This window comes from Trachypithecus francoisi, unplaced genomic scaffold (assembly GCF_009764315.1).
Source record: "Trachypithecus francoisi isolate TF-2019V2 unplaced genomic scaffold, Tfra_2.0 Lachesis_group13, whole genome shotgun sequence".
NCBI classification, from domain to species: Eukaryota; Metazoa; Chordata; class Mammalia; order Primates; family Cercopithecidae; genus Trachypithecus; species Trachypithecus francoisi.
This window is the reverse complement of record NW_022681458.1, coordinates 128478409-128496253: the sequence shown is the minus strand read 5'-3', so window position 1 is coordinate 128496253 and position 17845 is coordinate 128478409. Positions and strand designations below refer to the sequence as shown.

The window sequence follows — 17845 nt, the reverse complement described above, 5'->3', positions numbered from 1 at the left end:
CCTGGCCTTGATAGTTGTTTGTCTCAACAAAACCCTCAGAAATTACCTTATGTATCATCAGTAGATCTCCCTGCATAAACACACTGTAATACTAGCCAGCGTGCTGTGACCTTGGCTTTCTTGGGTACTCGGCGCACTATTATTAGGTCCCTCTGGTCAAGGACATGCAGTTAGCATGGGAATGACGTAGTAGCTGACACTCTGCCCAGGTGCCCTCAGGTGGGTTGAAGCTGCACTTTGTAAGAAAAGAAGCCAAGATTGTTCCTTTGGCTGGTTCTCCTAACTTCATCTCAGCTAGATTCATATTCTATTACAAAATATAAGACCGCAGATAGTTTGCAGTAGTCTTCTGAGAGGGCATTGTGGGAGATGTGACCAAATCCTATCATTTCCTGAGGAAAAAATTCTTACAGGGTAGATTTTTTTTTCCTTTTTCTTTTTTTTTAAAAATATATTCTCAGGCTCCAGCAGAATGAAAGAATTTTAATAGTACCTAAACATTTGTGTGTTCAAGTCTGAAGCGAGTTAAGCTGTGCCTAGGTGATATAACCTGAAAGCCAGTGTTTTGTGGGGTTTTTGTGCTTTTGTTTTTTCAAGAAATATTTTACTAATTATGAAAAGGAAGCCAAAAGTGCCACGTCACAGGACAGTTCCAGTGAACATTCATCCTAGTTGGAGCACTTTTTATTAACATTAGCAGCGTGTACTTCCAAAGTTAAGTCAGTGTATTCAAACCTTCCCTCAACATACCCTGGTAGCTGGGAGCAGGTAGGTACACGTCCCATGGCCTGGGACATGGCCCAGTGTGGCCGGATCTCCCTGAAGGTACTCTGTGCTCATCTCTTGGCTTCCCATCGTCTGTCACAGCCCTAGGGACACGGATCTGGCTGATGCTGAGGCCCATGGCAATAAGCCAGGAAGGGGGAGGCAGGGTCAGGAAAGGGTAGAGGCATACCTCTCAATACTCTGAATACCACTGCCAGTCTCCCTGGCACCCACCAGAACTGGTCCACTGTCATCAGAGAGTCAAGTTTGTACTGGGAGTTACTGTCAAGAGTTGCTAACACAAAAAGTCCCATGTGAAATTTTCTTTTATTTCAGGCCGCGGGGGCCCAGGACCTGCCCAGAGAGTGCCCAAATCTGGGCGTTCCAGTTCCTTAGACGGAGAACACCACGATGGATACCACAGAGACGAACCTTTTGGGGGCCCTCCAGGCAGTGGCACTCCTTCTCGAGGGGGCCGGAGTGGCAGTAACTGGGGTAGAGGGAGTAACATGAACTCTGGCCCGCCCAGGCGAGGAGCTTCACGGGGTGGTGGAAGGGGTCGGTAGAGGTTGGAACTGAGTACCCTGAGGCCTCTCTGGACAATATTTAAGAACTTCTTGTGGACTTACCAAGAGAAACAAAAGGAAGCCTGCACCGTTGTAGCCCTGAGCTCTTCTGGGCACCTGAATCCCAGGAACCCTCAATGAGGTCTTCAAGATGAAGAGACTGCTGCCAGCTACCAGCCCAGCTGGCCCTGTCCTGTCCTGTCCACCCTCATTGCCCCAACTCCCATGTTGTTTTGTGAAGATAAAAGCTGGGATCTTTTTTTTTTTTTTTTAAGTCTCACAAGACATGGGGCATCTCCACAAATTTAAGTTCCTGTCCATTTGGAAATTTGTTTCTATGTGTACAGTTTGTCAGAGAAAAACATAAAAGTTTTTGTATGAATACAGAATGTGATTTACGCAAGAATTAACAGAAAACTAGTTGTGGAGTGCTTGCCTTAAGGAAACCTTTGGTTTCCACCGCATCCCATCTGCCGAGGAGTGCACGGTTACCGCTGATGTTCATGAGCGTAGTAACCACTAAGTCATCTAAATTAAACTCAGCTGTGAACTTTGTGTTTTTCAACAAATTCTGTCACACCATTTTTGTGATAGAGAAATACTTGAAAATTAATGTAGTTTGTAGTAGGTTCAAAGTTATACTCAGACATGCTCTGACAGATGGAAAATTGTACTCTGAAGAGAACATGCAACCTCCTGGCTGTCCAACGAGGGAGCTCCCCCTTGGGAGCATCTCCTAGGAACCACAGTTTGCATTTGAATCGCCTTGTCATGATAAGGAGAGCAACTTGATGTCAGTCAGAAATAAAGTCACATGCCCTTTAGGTAACTTGAAATCACACATGGAGTTGATAAGGAATGGACTAAAATAGCTCCTAAAACAATTTTGGAACACTTAATTAATCTCTCTTCCATACTAGCTATGTGGAAATACCAGTGTTACGGCAGGGTGTACTTCTCATTCATAATAAGCCAGACAGATCTTGTCCATGGCAAATTCCTTGTTTGAAATAAACATACCATTTAGCCCAGTTTGGATTGGAAGCCAAAAATTCAGTTTGTTATACCCCATGATACTTTCTATACTGACCTTTATTTTGGTTTTACATGGAAGCTTTTATTAAAAAGGACTGTCCTATGGCCACCTTAACATTTCATTACATTGGCAGCTTCAGTTTGGCGTCAGGAGTCAAATTTATTTTGCACATTTAGTGGTGCTGGAAGTTTCATTTTTTCTTCTTTTTTTGAGACACAGTCTCGCTGTCACCCAGCCGGGAGTGCAGTGGAGCAATCACGGCTCACTTCAGCTTCGACTCTGCCTCAGCCTCCCTAGTAGCGGGGCACACACCGCCATGCCCAGCTAATTTTTTTTTATTTTTTGTAGAGATGGAGTTTCACCACATCGCCTATGCTGGTTTCAAACTCCTGGGCTCAAGCGGTCCACCTACTGTGGCCTCCCAAAGTGCTGGGATTGCAGGTGTCAGCCACAGTACCTGGCTGCTGGTGCTGGAAGTTTCAGTGGTTGCTTAGAAAAGGCATACTGACATAGTTTAACAGTATATGAAACTCTTTAACTGGTTCTCCATGAATGTAAAAAATAGCAAAAGCTAATTGATTTATGTGGAGAAAATGTCAGCCATATACACTGCTTTTCAGTGTTAGAATCCAGACTATTTTTTTTAACTTTGAAATTACAGCTTAATCAGCACCCCACCATAAACATGCTATTATAAGGCTCAAGATTGCTTTAGGTTATGGATATTTCTTCACTCACCCCCAACTGGTATAGCTTAAAGACAGAGAAACTGTAATCAAATTTCATGAAGCTAAAACCGGATCCAGAGACCAAACCCATATCAAGATTAGGCTTTTTTTCCCTGAGATTCCAGTAGAAAAAATTTCATTATTTTGGGCTGTAACTTTAAAAACATAGTACCTCAAGCAGATAACCAGATCACATTTTAAACATTTTCATTTTACCTTTAAGCTCTACTGGACTTGACAGATCACATTTTGAGAGTGATTTCATTTAGAGAAAACAATAAACCTACATTGTATTTATTAAATACATAATGGCATTTAAAAAATCTGTCAGAAAACATACTAGATGTTGTGATTTGAAGCTTATAAAAACTAGATTTTCAATGTTTGAACTGAGAAAAAATGAGACAGGGTCTCGCTGTCGCCCAGGCTTGGGTGCAGTGGTGCGATCACGGCTCACTGCAGCCTCGACCTCCTGGGCTCAAGTGATCTTCCCACTTCAGCCCCGCCCCGAGTAGCTGGGATAACAGTTGTGTGCCACCACATCTGGCGAATTTTTTAAAGATTTTTTGTGGAGATGGGGTTTAACTATGTTGCCCAGGCTGGTCTTGAACTCCTGGCCTGAAGCGATCCTCCCACCATGGCCTCCCAAAATGCTGAGATTACAGGTGTGAGCCACCAGCTGAGAAATGTTGAATTTTAAAGTTTTTATTTAAGAAATAAACATTGTAAAACATTATAAAACCCCCAACTATTGCAAGTTCTAGAGAAATTTAAAACTAGAACAGAAATTTAGGTGACTAGAAAGAACAGCCAATGGCACAAGTCTTTACAATTAAAAAAATAAATCATTCTGAAAATACTGCATTTGCTCCCTCACAAGCAGCCGCCTGAGGTAGGTAACCTTGTTCACTGACGGGGAACAAGCCAGTGTTCTTCACCAAATCTCAGGGCGGGTAGCCTGCAAGCCTACAGTGTGGGTGTTGGCCACTTGCGTCACTTGCTGGGACAGTGCTTAGGGACCTGATTTAGGAACATAAATTTTGGGGTTGGAGGAAGCAGCAGTGCTCTACTGCGGCACGGCAGACACCCTGGTTAGGCAACACTGGAATCCAGCTCAGGAAAAGCATTATTTTCCAATTGTGCAAGTCAATGCACAGAAGTGGTCTTCAACCTTGGGGCACGTAGAATCACCTGGGGAGCTTTAAAAAGGTCCTGATGTCTAGGACCTACTTCCCTGGTTCACACTGCGTTGATCTGAGGTGTGGCTCTTCAAGTAACTGACGCAGTCAAGCGCGAGAACCACTGGCACACAATGTTTAAATTCTAAATATATTTTACTTTCTAGTGTGTTGCTAACTGACAAAACGTAGTTTTCTGGACTCATCAGAATGTTAGGCTCATACTTTTCTGGCAATAAATTACGGTAGGTAAAAGTCACTGCTGAACCTAAAATGAAGGAAGCAGCAATTAGATATAAAAAACATCTTAAGTTCAGCCTGCAAACTGTAAACTAGTTTACAAAGCAGACCATACAATGAGGAATAATTCGAGCTTGCAGAAATCCATGGTTTCCATCAGATACAGGTATTCAGGTATTCTGGATCTAGAATTTTCTTCCCATTTGCAGGATTTCCGCAGAGCCCGCTAAGCATGTACGCGCCCCTTCCTGGATCCCATGCTGCTTGGGGCAGGAAATTTCTTTTGGTCCATCGCTTTCGTCGTGAAGTACAGAACTAATTTTCCTTTCATGTTATAAGGCACCATATTTATGATTTTGTTAACTGAAGAAAAAACCCGAGATTAACTATCTTAAGTACTTTTAAAAGTACTTACTCAGTGGCTGAATTCGGTGTTTAATAATCTGATAGCTTTCTGGATTCGCTGGCACTGAAGAGAATAATTTCCAAGTTTTTAGCAGAGACAAAACAAAAAATTACCGTCGCTAAGCTACATCTACCGCTGGATTTTAAAATGACAAAACAGCCTGAGAAAAATCACAAGGGCAGCTGATTCGAAGAAAAGTACTTTTTCAGCCGAACCTAAGATCACAGTTACTTCGAAAGCAACTTCTAATAACCGTCTCACATCCTGTCACCAATTCAATGACAACATCTGTTTTCAGAGCACGTGCCAAGTCCAGCACGAAACGCTGACATCGAGGACCTCCAAACGCTGCTGTCGCCTCCCCTGGCAGCAGCCGCTCCCGGCTTCGACTCACAGGCGGTCGCGGCAGGGTCTTCGCCGCGGGCGTCCAGGCACCGGCGTGTAGTCCTCGGCTCGGCTGGGGCAGTCTCCGACGGCGCTGGCTACGCGTCATTCCCCAGTGGCGCGGAGTCGAGGTCCTCACACGGGCAGCACCTTGGTGAGGCCGGCGCCGCGGCCCAGGCGACCTAGGGCGAGGCGCAGCGCGGTACCCCCGCCCCAGGGCAGCAGCCCGACCAGCGCGGCCAGCAGCGCGGCTACCTGCGCGCCCGCGCCCAGCACGGTGAGCAGCGTGCTGCGCAGGCCCAGCGCGGCGAACAGCGTGGCGCCCAGCGCTGCCGTGTAGAGCAGCGCCGGCCGGGACGGCGATTCCTCGCAGCGCAGCAGGCGCCCGCACGCCGCGCCGCCCCGCAGCAGCGCGCCTCCCGCCAGCGCCAGCGCCGAGCCCAGCGACCAGAGCAGCGCGAACTTGCGCGCGCGCAGCAGCAGCACCGGCGCGTAAAGCGCGGCCAGGCCGAAACAGAGTGCCGCCAGCAGCAGGCACCCGCCGCCCGCCGCCAGCCGCTGCCCGCGCGTCACGCTGGGCAGGCCCGCCGGGCCCGCCGCCGCCGACTCCCCAGGGCTCCGCGCCCAGGTCCAGGGTAGGCCCGCGCGGCCCAGCCACGCCCCCGCCGGCCCGTCTCCGGGCTCCTCCGCCTTCCCCGCGGCGAGCAGCGGCTCCGCGGCCGCCGGGCCGCCCCCTTTCCCCTGTGCCAGGTACTCCTGTAACTGGCGGTGGAGGTCCGCCATCTTGGACAAGGCGGCGGCAGGAAAGAAAAACACCGTTCACATCCGGCTCTTCCCGGCCGCGGGCGGAAGCGGCTCGGCCTTCGGGCGGCAATTGGTCGGCCGCGGCGAAAGGGGCAGGGCCTGCGGCGCTCGCGGAAGTGCCGAGGTGCCTCCTCCGCGGACTTTTGTGGCGTCCTCAAGTATTGCGGACGCAGGTGATGTTTGTCCGCCTGCAGTTGCCCTCCCAGCGCCTGACCCTCTTCCTTGTTCTGAGTACGCGCCCTTACGGTCTGGCTAAGTCCTGCCAGCATGAATAGTTGGAAGGCAAGGGTGAGTGTGGTTCTAAAGGGGCACAAGAGGGGCCCTTTTGCTGATAGAAATGTCTTGTGGCCTGTCTGCGTCTACCGTGGCGGTGATACTGTGCTCGTTTTGCAACATGGAGGAATGGGTAAAGAGTACACAGGATCTGTTTCTTACAACTGAACACAAACTTAACAGTGATCTCAAAATAAAAATTTGATTTTAAAAAAAAGTTGAGATCCGTGTGACTCAGGTGGTTTTTTTTTTTGGGAAAGTTGCGTCCTCATTAGTTACCTCACTTGTAGTAATAGTGACCATCCTAATCACTTACCATGGGGTTGATAAAGGAAGCGTTGACACCCAGTAAGCTCAACCTGCTTCTCTGTTCTGTTCTCAGTTTCAGCCACAGGCCTGGCAACATGCTTGAGTCCTTCGCGCCCCTTGTCCAAGACTCGGTGCTGCTGTCCTATCACTCTGACAAGCTGGCCCGCGCGCAGGTCAATCCTGATTTATTCCGGGGCCGCGCCCACGTGCCCTGCTCTTTCTCGGAGCCTCCTAGAGGATGTCTGCCTGTGGTTCCTCTCACAGGTCAGATTCCTCCAGATTCTTCCAGCTGCCTCCACAGCTCCCCTCACCACCTTGGCTTCCCCTGGGTGGCCCTGCGTCCTTTGTCCTCTGCCCTAGGTGGATGTAAAGTTAATGGCTTCCTGCTGTTTGACTTCTCAGCCTTTCCATCCCCTGTGTAACTAATCTCCCCCACTAAGTTCCTTTTAATGCTTTCTGTTTTCTTGGTTGGATCCTGACAGACGTAATTCTTTTTCAAAATACGTTGATTTGTTATCTCACTTGATAATAATAGTGACCATCCTGATCACTTAGCATGGGCTAAACCATTAGGACGGTTACGATCAAAACAAAAAACAAAAACAAAAAAACACACCAGAAAGTTACACGTGCTGTCAAGGATGTGGAGAAACTAGAAGCCTTGTGCACTGTTGGTGGGAATGTAAGATGCTACAGCCGCTGTGGAAAACAGTACGGAAGTTCCTAGAAAAAAAAATGTGTGTGTATATATATATATGTACACACACACAGATACATAGACACATAAACATATACACATATTTGTATACATATATGTGTGTATATAATTACAGTCTGATCCAGCAATTCCACTCTGGATATATACCCCAAAGAATTTTTTTATTTTTTATTTTATTTTTTTTCGTTTTTTGTTTTGCCCCAAAGAATTGAAAGCAGGGTCTCAGAGATTTGTATAACTCTTCACAGCAGAACTATTCATGTTAGTCAAGAGATGGAAGCAACCGAAGTGTCCACCAGCAGATAAATAAATAAAACGTGGATATGCATACAGTGGACTGTTATGCAGCCTTGAAAAGGAAGGAGATTCTGACACATGCTACAACGTGGATGAACCTTGAGGACATTACGCTGAGTGAAATAAGCCTATCACAAAAAGGACCAATACTGCATGGTTCCACTTCTGTGAGGTATTGAGAGTATTCAAATACGCAGAGCTAGAAAGTGGACTGGGTACGTAAATGCCCATCAGTGATGTCACCTAATCATTTATGCAGCTACCATATAGAAAAGGCAGGGCTGTGCTGCTCATTTTATAGGTGAGGGAAGCTGAGAAATACCAAGAAGTTAAGTAACCTACCCAAGGTCACCCACAAAACTGACAGTAGGGTAGCGTTAGGTTGTGATTTCTGGTTTCTAACCTTGTGGGCTTCCCATTGCAGGAAGAGGCCTTTGCTGGGGGTCCCTCTGTGTGAGCCCTGGATGGGCTTTCTGCTGTGGTTTGGTTGCAGGGAGGGAAGGTCATTAACAAAACCACCCTCCTCCAGCACTGCAGCAAAACTCATCCTAACAATCATCTTCACTTGCTTCCCTGTCTCCCTTGAAGCTCTTCAACCAGGCCTTCAATCCACCGTGCCAGCAAAATTGTTCATCATAAAATAGCCAGACGCTGTTGGCTAGTGCAGTGAATTTCAGCCTTCAGCCCCAGGATGACACGGCAGGCTCCTCTCTTGGCTGTTCTTCCTCCTGAGCCCTCAGCGTTGCTGCTCCTGGGGGATCTCCTCTTTTCTCTCTCGGCACCCTCACCTCGACCTAAGGAAGCAGTACCCTTTGCACCAAATCCTCTTGCGCCTGCAGTAAACTGTTATTTTCTCCCAGAGCCCAGCAAGTGTTATCCACGCTTCTTTCAAGGGCTTTCCAGAGTGGCATCTCCCTCCCTTCCCTGTCTGCCATGGCCCTCTCTGTTCAGCTGGGTTTACTTGTACTCTGCTGGGCCTCAACCTGAACTACATTCTCCCTTTCTTCAGTGTGCTGGGTCAGCCAGCGCCAACCACCCACTTGTTTCTGAGACAGGGTCTTGCTCTGTCGCCCAGGCTGGAATGCAATGGTGTGATCTTGGCTCACTGCAACCTCTGCCTCCCGGGTTCAAGCGATTCTCCCACCTCAGCCTCCAGAGTAGCTGGGACTACAGGCGCGTGCCACCATTATTTGTGAAGACGGGGTTTCCACAGGTGGCCCAGGTGGTCTCGAACTTCAGAGCTCAAGTGATCCGCCCACCTCAGCCTCCCAAAGTGCTAGGATTACAGGCATGAGCCACAGCACCAGGTCTACCAGTGCCCCTTTTCAAAACTGCTATCTAGTCATGTTCTCTTTACCTAATATTCTTCAGTGGCTCTTTATCTCCTAAAAATTGAATTCTAATTCCCTGCCTGCCACCCAGCCTTCTAGGCCCTGCCTTAGACCCCTGTGGCTCTCCCCGATGCTCTGTGGGGTCCCTCTGGACCTAGCAGTTTGGAGACTCCCTTCTGTGGCTTTGCTGAGCCTAGGCTCTCTGCTGGGTGGACCCCTGTCTACCGCTCCTTCCTCTCCCTCTCCCAAGCATCCCCTTCCTCCGGGTCACTCCTCAGGGCCCACACAGCCCTGTCACTGACTGGTGACATTGCCAATGCCTTGAGGAGTTTTGTTATCAAGCAAATGAGCTCACCGCTCAATGCACAGTGAAGCCAGTAACACTGGCAGCAGCTTTTGAGAAAAGAAAGGCTTGATTGCAAAACTGACCAGCAAGAAGGCAGGAGTGGGGCTCAAATCTGTCTCCCCAGTTTGAGGTCTAGGGTAAGCTTTAAAGGACCAGAGGGCAAGGGAAATGATTTGGCAGTGTTGGCTTGGCAGGTTCTGATTGTGCGGCTTCACATTTAACCATTATGGAAAGGTTTGTCAAGGCAGATTTGAGCCCCAGTCTCCCGGGCCAACGGATCCCTGCTTCTGAAAGATCTCCATGTTCAGGTTCCAGTCCTGTCCTAGTCTTCTTGGTTCTGAGGGGAGGAGTCATTGGTTCTGGGTATTGTTAGAGGTCAAAACTTGTTCCACTGCGCATGCCTGGGCTCCATGCCTTGCAGTTTTGGCTCTGTTGTACCTACAAAGCAAGGCGACATTCTGTCATCAACAAGGTAGGCCCAGTATGGGCGGATCTCACAGTTATAGTTTCTTCTTTCATTTACTGATTTTTAAAAGAATACCTAACTCTCACGTGGTGATGGTCTTCTCAAGTCTCATTTCTTTGTGTCCTGCTTCCCAGCCCCTGTCACTGTCTTCATTGCCTTGGCTTTTCCGGGTGACCTCGAGTTGGGTGGCTCAGGCTTTGTGGCAAGTATTGCCTCACCAGGCTGATTCATCTTGGCTCAGTCCCTGTCTGGGTTGGTCGCCTGGCCATGGTGATCTTCCTCAGGCACAGCGCCAAAGCACTTGCCACAAAATGATGCCTCCCGCGCCGCCCCACTGGGGCAGCAGAGCCTCTCCGTGACCACTGGCCCCTAGAGCTTCTGCACCGAGGGAGATGCTCCTGCCAAGGCGGTGGTGACCAGCAGCCACATGTAGCGTCTGCACCTGCGGGGCAGCTGAGGAACTGAATTTTAAATTTGAATTAACTTTAGTTAATTCATTATTTATATTGAATTATATTAAAAACATCATAATATAACCACATTATTATACATAACATACATCATATACTATTTATATATATTTATCATAGCCGCATGTGGCTACTGTGTTCCCTCTGCCCCTCGGGAGCGCGTTGGAGATAGGGGGCGCAGTCGGCTTTGTCACCACGCTGCCGGCACTGAGTGCTGGAGTGCGAGTCGGTGCCGCGGGAGCGCTGGCGGCGCGCGCGTGCGGCTGGGGATGGGCAGACTCCGCGCGGGGCGCGGGCGAACGGTGGGGCTCCCGGACACGGTGGGCAGCGGCGTGCCGGCCCTCCCCCGGTTGTGGGAAACTAAGGACTCAGACGCCCTCCCACAGAAGCGTCGGAGCCAGGGCGCCTCCCAGGATGCCTCGCTGTCCGTCCGGCCTTCGTAGCGTCGGCTCGCCCCGCTGGCACCGCCCGTCCTGCTCTCCGGGGGCCCTGGCACCTCGGCCCCGGGCGGGCCTGTCCCGGGACCCCCCACCGGCCGCGGGCCGCTCGCAGGCGCTTTTGGCTGCAGCCCTCCCCGGCCACATTACATTTAAAATCGCCAAAGGGGCCCTGTTCTGATAGCTTTAGAGATAAATAATCACCTTATATAAATGGAATAGTCCCGAATTTTTCAGAAGTTGGGGAAATGTAACTGCTGATGCTGTTAATGGTCAAAAAGGAAAAGAAAATTATTTTCATAAAAGCTAACTCAGAAATGTTGTAAGAATTCAAAATATTTTTATTTAGACAAATGTAACTGGGTTAATATTTTTGGTTTCATAAAAACAGCTATGGGCCGGGCGCAGTGACTCACGCCTATAATCCCAGCACTTTGGGAGGCTGAAGCCAGTGGATCATGAGCCCAGGAGTTCGAGACCATCCTGGCCAACATGATGAAATCTGTCTCTACAAAAATACAAGAAATTAGCTGGGCACGGTGGCGCGAGCCTGTGGTCCCAGCTTCTGCGGATGCTGAGGCGGGAAGGTTTCTTGAGCTGGGGAAGTCAAGCCTGCAGTGAGCCTAGATCTTACCACTGCACTCCAGCCTGGGTGACAGTGAGACCCTAACAAAAAAAAAAAAAAAAGAAAAAGAAAAGAAAGGAAAGAAAACTCATTTTGGAAGGGCTAATTTCTTTACAATTATTTTCCTTCTCTGTTGAGTTTAAACAAACATTTAAATACTTTATTGTCATGGCCAGGCACAGTGGCTCACGCATGTAATCCCAGCACTTTGGGAGGCCGAGGCGGGCGGATCACAAGGTCAAGAGATCAAGACCATCCTGGCCAACATGGGGAAACCCTGTCTCTACCAAAAATACAAAAATTAGCTGGGTGTGGTGGTGCGCACCTGTAGTCCCAGCTACTCAGGAGGCTGAGGCAGGAGAATCCCTTGGACCAAAGAGATGGAGGCTGCAGTGAGCTGAGATCACGCCACTGCACTCCAGCCTGGCGACAGAGCGAGACTTGGTCTAAAAAAAAAAAAAAAAAATATTTTCAGTTTGAAATGAATAGCCAAATAGTTTCTCATGACTTGACTTCATTCTTAATTGGTTAAATCTTGATAACTTTGCTTTCTCCCTTCCCTATATTGAGTCCTAATGTAAAATAAAGTAAGATAAAATTCCCCAGGTTTTGCCTGGAGTGTCATTTTTGAGAATGGCATTCATTTGGGATAGCTTTGATGTCTAAACTGTCTTTGAATTTCCCAGAGAATCCTTGAAAGCACACGTTGTCTTGTCTACTTTTTGAAAATGAGGTTAATAAGGGCCGGGTGCAGTGACTCCCGCCTGTAATCCCAGCACTTTGGGAGGCCGAGGTGGGTGGATCACAAGGTCAGGAGTTTGAGACCAGCCTGGCAAATATGGTGAAATCCCGTCTCTACTAAAAATACAAAAAAATTAGCTGGGCGCAGTGGCGCATGCCTGTAATCCCAGTTACTCAGGAGGCTGAGGCAGGAGAATTGTTTGAACCCAGGAGGCAGAGGCTGCAGTGAGCTGAGATCACACTACTGCACTCCAGCCTGGGCAACAGAGCGAGATTCTATCTCAAAAAAATAATAATAATAAATAAAAATGGGGTTAATCATGTTTACAATTATTTTGTCGAAAAATTTTGACTTTATTATCTCATTTTGCAGGATGCAGAAACCACCATATTTCCTTGTCAGATGCACTATTGTTGTAAGGAACTGTCATCTAGTCTTTTGTATTTGAAAATTATCTGGCTAGATAAGGAATTCCCCCTTTCTATTTTTCTCATAAGTTATCTATAATTCATAACAATTTAGTCGAGTATACTTTTGTAAACAGAAATGAACTGTTTGTAAAATGATTTCTTCCTGCCTGACCCCTCTAGAATTCAGAATGCTTACTGAGTATTCTTATTTTCATGGAAATGTGAGTTATTGTCATAAATGCAGTAAGAATATGTCCTTCTTGTTAATGGGAAATAGTTGGAAACATTGGTGATACAACCAAGGCCTTGTCTGGAATATCATATTTGAGGACGATGCTCGTTTAATCAGATATGACGAGACACTTTTAAGGAGCTAAGGTTGACTTTATGGAGCCAACACGTACAAAGCCCTCTTGAAAAAACCAGCCTGGTATCTGGCTTACAGTGTTCCCAGAATTATAAGTGAGGAAGGAAGGTCGACCTTCCTTGCTTTCCTTTCCCGGGCGACCCAGGAAACTTAGGAAATTTTGGGAACTTAGAGAAGAGAGGAATGTGCCCAAATCTACAGGTACTGCCAGGGAGATCTGGTGGTGAGTTCTTAGGTTGGCTTCTTGGCCTCAGTGGTTTTTAAAAGTTCACTCCTTATGCAAAATTCTAATAAACCAAACTCAGAAGGCCTATGGTAAATGAGCATTCTTGCTGTACCTATAAAAATAACCAGGCCAAATCTAATCAGACCAACTTTGTCTGATGTGGTGTGTGTATGGTGGCAGGGGACCGGAGGCGGGGGGTTGATAATAAGCTTTCTTTGAGGTTATTCCTATCAAAATGAGGGAGAATGAAGAAAAATACTTGTGTTTCAATGGAAAGCTATGCACACTTCATAGCACATTTTTCTAGGTTACAGGTTCTAGCCTTGTTCATAGTATTTAATCTACTTTACCTCTTTGTAAATCGCAAGTAACTGATGGATATGTAAACGCTCTCTTGCCTGGTAGAGATTCTTCCTCAATGTAGCAGAATAGATTTTGACACCTAGCTGCTAATTGGACTGGATCCTGCTACTTTGCCCATACTGTCAATCATTACCGAATTTTAAATTCTTCCTGTTTCCATTAATATCTGGTTATGGCTGAGTGTGGCAGCTCATGCCTGTAATCCCAGCACTTCAGGAGGCAGAGGTGAGAGGATTGCTTGAAGCCTGTAGTTTGGGAACAGACTGGGAGACACAGTGAGACCCTGTCTTTACAAAAAAACAGAATTAGCCAGGTGTGGTGGTACACACCTGTAGCCCTCGCTACTTGGTAGGCTAAGGTGGAAGGATTGCTTGAGTCCAGGAATTCAAGACTTCAGTGAGCTATGATGGCACCACTGCACTCTAACCTGAGCAAGAGAATGAAACCATGTCTCTTAAAACAAAAAAAAAACAAAAAAAAACTAAATGAAGGTGAAATGACAGTGTCTCATTGGAGAGTATCAATAAAGGAGTAGAAATTATAAAAATGAAACAAATAAAAAATGTTGGAGATGAAAAGTACAATAAACAAAATGAAAAGTCCACAAGTGGTGGCTCACATCTGTGATCCTGGCACTCTGGGAGGCCAAGGCAGGAGGATTGCTTGAACCCAGAAGTTTGAGACCAGCCTGGGCAACATAGTGTGACCTCGCCTCTAAAACAAAACCAAACAAAAACAGAATAAAAAAATTCACTGGATAGGATAAACAGTCGATTTGAGTTGGCAGAAAAAAGAATCAGTGAACTTGAAGACACATCAGTAGAAATAATGCAATCTGAAAAACAGAAAAATATAAAATGAGCAGAGCATCAGAGCAATATGGGACACTACTAAGTGCACCAACATATTGATATGGTTTAGCTCTGTGTCCCCACCCAAATCTTATGTCAAATTGTAATCCACAGTGTTGGAAGTGGGGCCTGGTGGGAAGTGATTGGATCATGGGGGTGGTTTCCAATGATTTAACATCCCCCTTGGCTGCAATAGTGAGTGTGTTCTTGTGAGACGCAGTCATTTAAAAGTGTGTAGCACCTCCCCCCTCCCTCTTTCTTCCTCCTGCTCTGGCCATGTAAGACATGCCTGTTCCCCCTTTGCCCTCGGCCATGATTGTAAGTTTTCTGAGGCTTCCCCAGAAGCTGAGCAGATGCTGCCATGCTTCCTGTACGGCCTGCAGGACCATGAGCCAACTAAACCTCTTTTCTTTATAAATTACCCAGTCTCTGGGATTTCTTTATAGCCAAGCAAGAATGGACTAATATAGAAAATTGGTACTGAGGAGTGGGACATGGCTCTAAAGATACCTGAAAATGTGGAAGCGACTTTGGAACTGGGTAATGCGCAGAGGTTGGAAGAGTTTGGAGGGCTCAGAAGAAGACAGGAAGATGAGGGGAAATTTGGAACTCCCTGGAGACTAGTTAAATGGTTGTGACCAAAATGCTGATAGTAATATGGACAGTGAAGGCCAGGGTGAGGAGGTCTCAGATGGAGATAAGGAACTTATTGAGAACTGGAGCAAAGATAACCTTTGTTATGTATTAGCAAAAGAACCTGGTGGTGGTGTGCCCTTGCCCTAGGGATCTGTGGAACTCCAAACTTGAGAGTGATGATTTAGGGTATCTGGCGGAAGAAATTTCTAAGCTGCAAAGTGTTTAAGGACTGGCCTGGTTGCTTCTAACAATCTATGCTCATATGTGTGAGCAAAGGAATGATCTGAACCTGGAACTTACATTTAAAAGGGAAGCAGAGTGTAAAAGTTTAGAAAATTTGTAGCCTGGCCATGTGGTAGAAAAGAAAAGCTGATTTTGGGGGGAGGAATTCAAGCAGGCTGCAGAAATTTGCATAAGTAAAGAGGAGCCAAGTGCTAATAGCCAAGACAATGGGGAAAAGGTCTAGAAGGCATTTCAGAGACCTTCATGGCAGCCCCTCCCAGCACAAACCTGGAGGCTTCAGAGGACTGAATGGTTTTCTAGGTGAGGCCCAGGGCCCTGCTGCCCTGTACAGCCTTGAGATTCTGCTCCCTGCATCCCAGCTGCTCCATCTCCAGCTGTGGCTGAAAGGGGCCCTGGCCACTGTTTCAGAGGGTGCAAGCCATTAAATTTGGTGGCTTTCCTGTGGTGTTAAGCCTGCAGGTGCACAGAATGCAAGAGTTTAGAATAGAGAGCCTCTGCCTAGATTTCAGAGGATGTATGGAAATTCCTGGATATCCAGGCAGAAACCTGCTGCAGTGGCAGAGCCCTCATACAGAACCTCTACTAGAGCAGTCTGGAAATGTGGGGTTGGAGCCCCCACACAGAGTCCCCACTGGGGGACTACCTAGTGGAGCTGTGAGATGAGGACCTCTGTCCTCCAGACCTCAAAATGGTCGATCCACTGGCTGCTTGCATCCTGCACCTGGAAAAACCACAGGCACTTAAGGCCATCCCTTGAGAGCAGCCATGGGGGCCGAACCCTGCAAAGTCACAGGGGGAGAGCTTCCCAAGGCCTTGGGAGCCAAGCTTTCATACCAGTGTCCCCTGGATGTGGGACATGGTATCAAATGAGATTATTTTGGATCTTTAAGATTGAACAACTACCCTGCTGGGTTTTGAACTTGCATAGGGCCTGAAGCCCCTTTCTTTTGGCTGATTCCTCCCTTTTGGAATGGGAGTATTTAACCAATGCCTGTACCCACGTTGTATCTTGGAAGTAACTAACTTGTTTTTGATTTTACAGGCTCATAGGTGGAAGGAACTTGCCTTGCCTCAGATAAGACTTTTGACTTTTGAGTTAATGCTGGAATAAGCTAACACTTTGTGGGACTGCATCATTATATTTTGAAATATCAGAAGGACATGAGATTTGGGAGGGGCCGGGGCAAAAATGATATGGTTTGTGTCCCCACCCAAATCTCATGTTAAATTATAATTCCCAGTGTTAGAGGTGGAGCCTAGTGGGAGGTGACTGGATCATGGGGGCAGTTTCTAGTGGTTTAGCACCATCCTCCTTAGTCATAATAGTGATTTCTCATAAAATCTGGTTATTTACAAGTCTGGGCTGGGTGCAGTGGCTCACGCCTGTAATCCCAGCACTTTGGGAGGCCAAGGGGGGCAGATCACCTGAGGTCAGGAGTTCAAGACCAACCTGGCCAACATGGTGAAACCCTCCACTAAAAACACAAAAATTACTTGAGTGTGGTGGTGGGTGCCTATAATCCCAACTACTCGGAAGGCTGAGGCAGGAGAATCACTTGAACCTGGGAGGCGGAGGTTGCAGTGAGCAGAGATTGCACTACTGCATTCCAGCCTGGGCCAGAGTGAGACTCCAGCTCCAAAAAAAAAAAAAAAAAAAAAAAGTCTGTAGCAGCTCCCTGCTCCCTCTCTTTTCTTCTGCTCTGGCCATGTAAGGTGTGCCTTTCTCTCCTTCACCTTCTGCCATGAGTATAAGTTTCCTGAGGCCTCCCCAGAAGCCAAGTAGATGCTACCATGCTTCCTGTACAGCCTGCAGAACTGTGAGCCAATTAAATCTCTTTTCTTTATAAATTACCCAGTTTCAGACATTTCTTTATAGCAATGCAAAAATGGACTAATACACATAAGAATAATAGAGAGAAGTGAGAGAAAGGGACATAAAAATTATTAGAAGACACAATGGCTGAAAATTTCCCCAAATTTATTTGCTTATTTATTTAAAATTTATTAATATTATTATTTTTATAGAGAGAGTCTTGCTCTGTCACCCAGCCTGGAAGGCAGTGGCACAAGCACAGCTCACTGTAACTTTGACTCCCTGGGCTCAAGCATTCTTCCTGCCTCAACCTCCCAAGTAGCTAGGACTACAGGCATGCACCCCAATGGTCAGTAAATTTTCAAGTTTTTTGTAAAGACAGGGTCTTGCTGTATTTCCTAGGCTGTATTTCCTTGAACTCCTAGCCTCAAATGATCATCCCACCTCAGCCTCTAAGTACTGAGCTTACAGGCAAGAGCCACTGTGCCTGACCAATTTCCCCAACTATGATGAAAAACATTCTAAACATCTGAGAAATAATGAATTTCAAGTAGGATAATCACAAAGACATTCACACTCAGACATATTATAGTCAAATTTCGAAAGCCAAAGATAAAGATAAAATCTTAAATGCAGCAAAGGGAATACAATTCATTGTGTACCAGGGAGGTACAATAAGATTGACAGATGATGTCTTATCCAAAGCAGTGGGGGCTAGAAAGCAGTGGTATGACATATTCAAAGTGCTTAACAGTAAAAACAAAACAACAACAACAAACCTGTTAACCAATAATTTCATACCCAACAAAACTATC

The 17845-nt window shown here is 46.9% G+C and overlaps 2 protein-coding genes across 3 annotated transcripts in view; one reads left to right on the top strand and one right to left on the bottom strand.

The window, feature by feature from the left end:
- Positions 1-6589, top strand: part of WDR33 (WD repeat domain 33) — a 112815-nt gene extending 106226 nt beyond the window's left edge. The window contains exon 22 of one of the 2 annotated variants that reach the window (XM_033231872.1): positions 1102-6589. In XM_033231872.1, coding sequence (XP_033087763.1) covers positions 1102-1331 — 230 coding nt within the window. In that variant the 3' untranslated portion in view covers positions 1332-6589. The remainder of the gene's footprint in view (positions 1-1101) is intronic. The other variant, XM_033231873.1, reaches the window with a different exon arrangement.
- Positions 3781-6113, bottom strand: SFT2D3 (SFT2 domain containing 3). The gene has a single exon (XM_033231889.1). It carries the CDS (start codon positions 6084-6086, stop codon positions 5439-5441), a length of 648 nt encoding a protein of 215 aa, XP_033087780.1. The 5' UTR covers positions 6087-6113; the 3' UTR covers positions 3781-5438.
- Positions 6590-17845: the final 11256 nt, after the last annotated feature.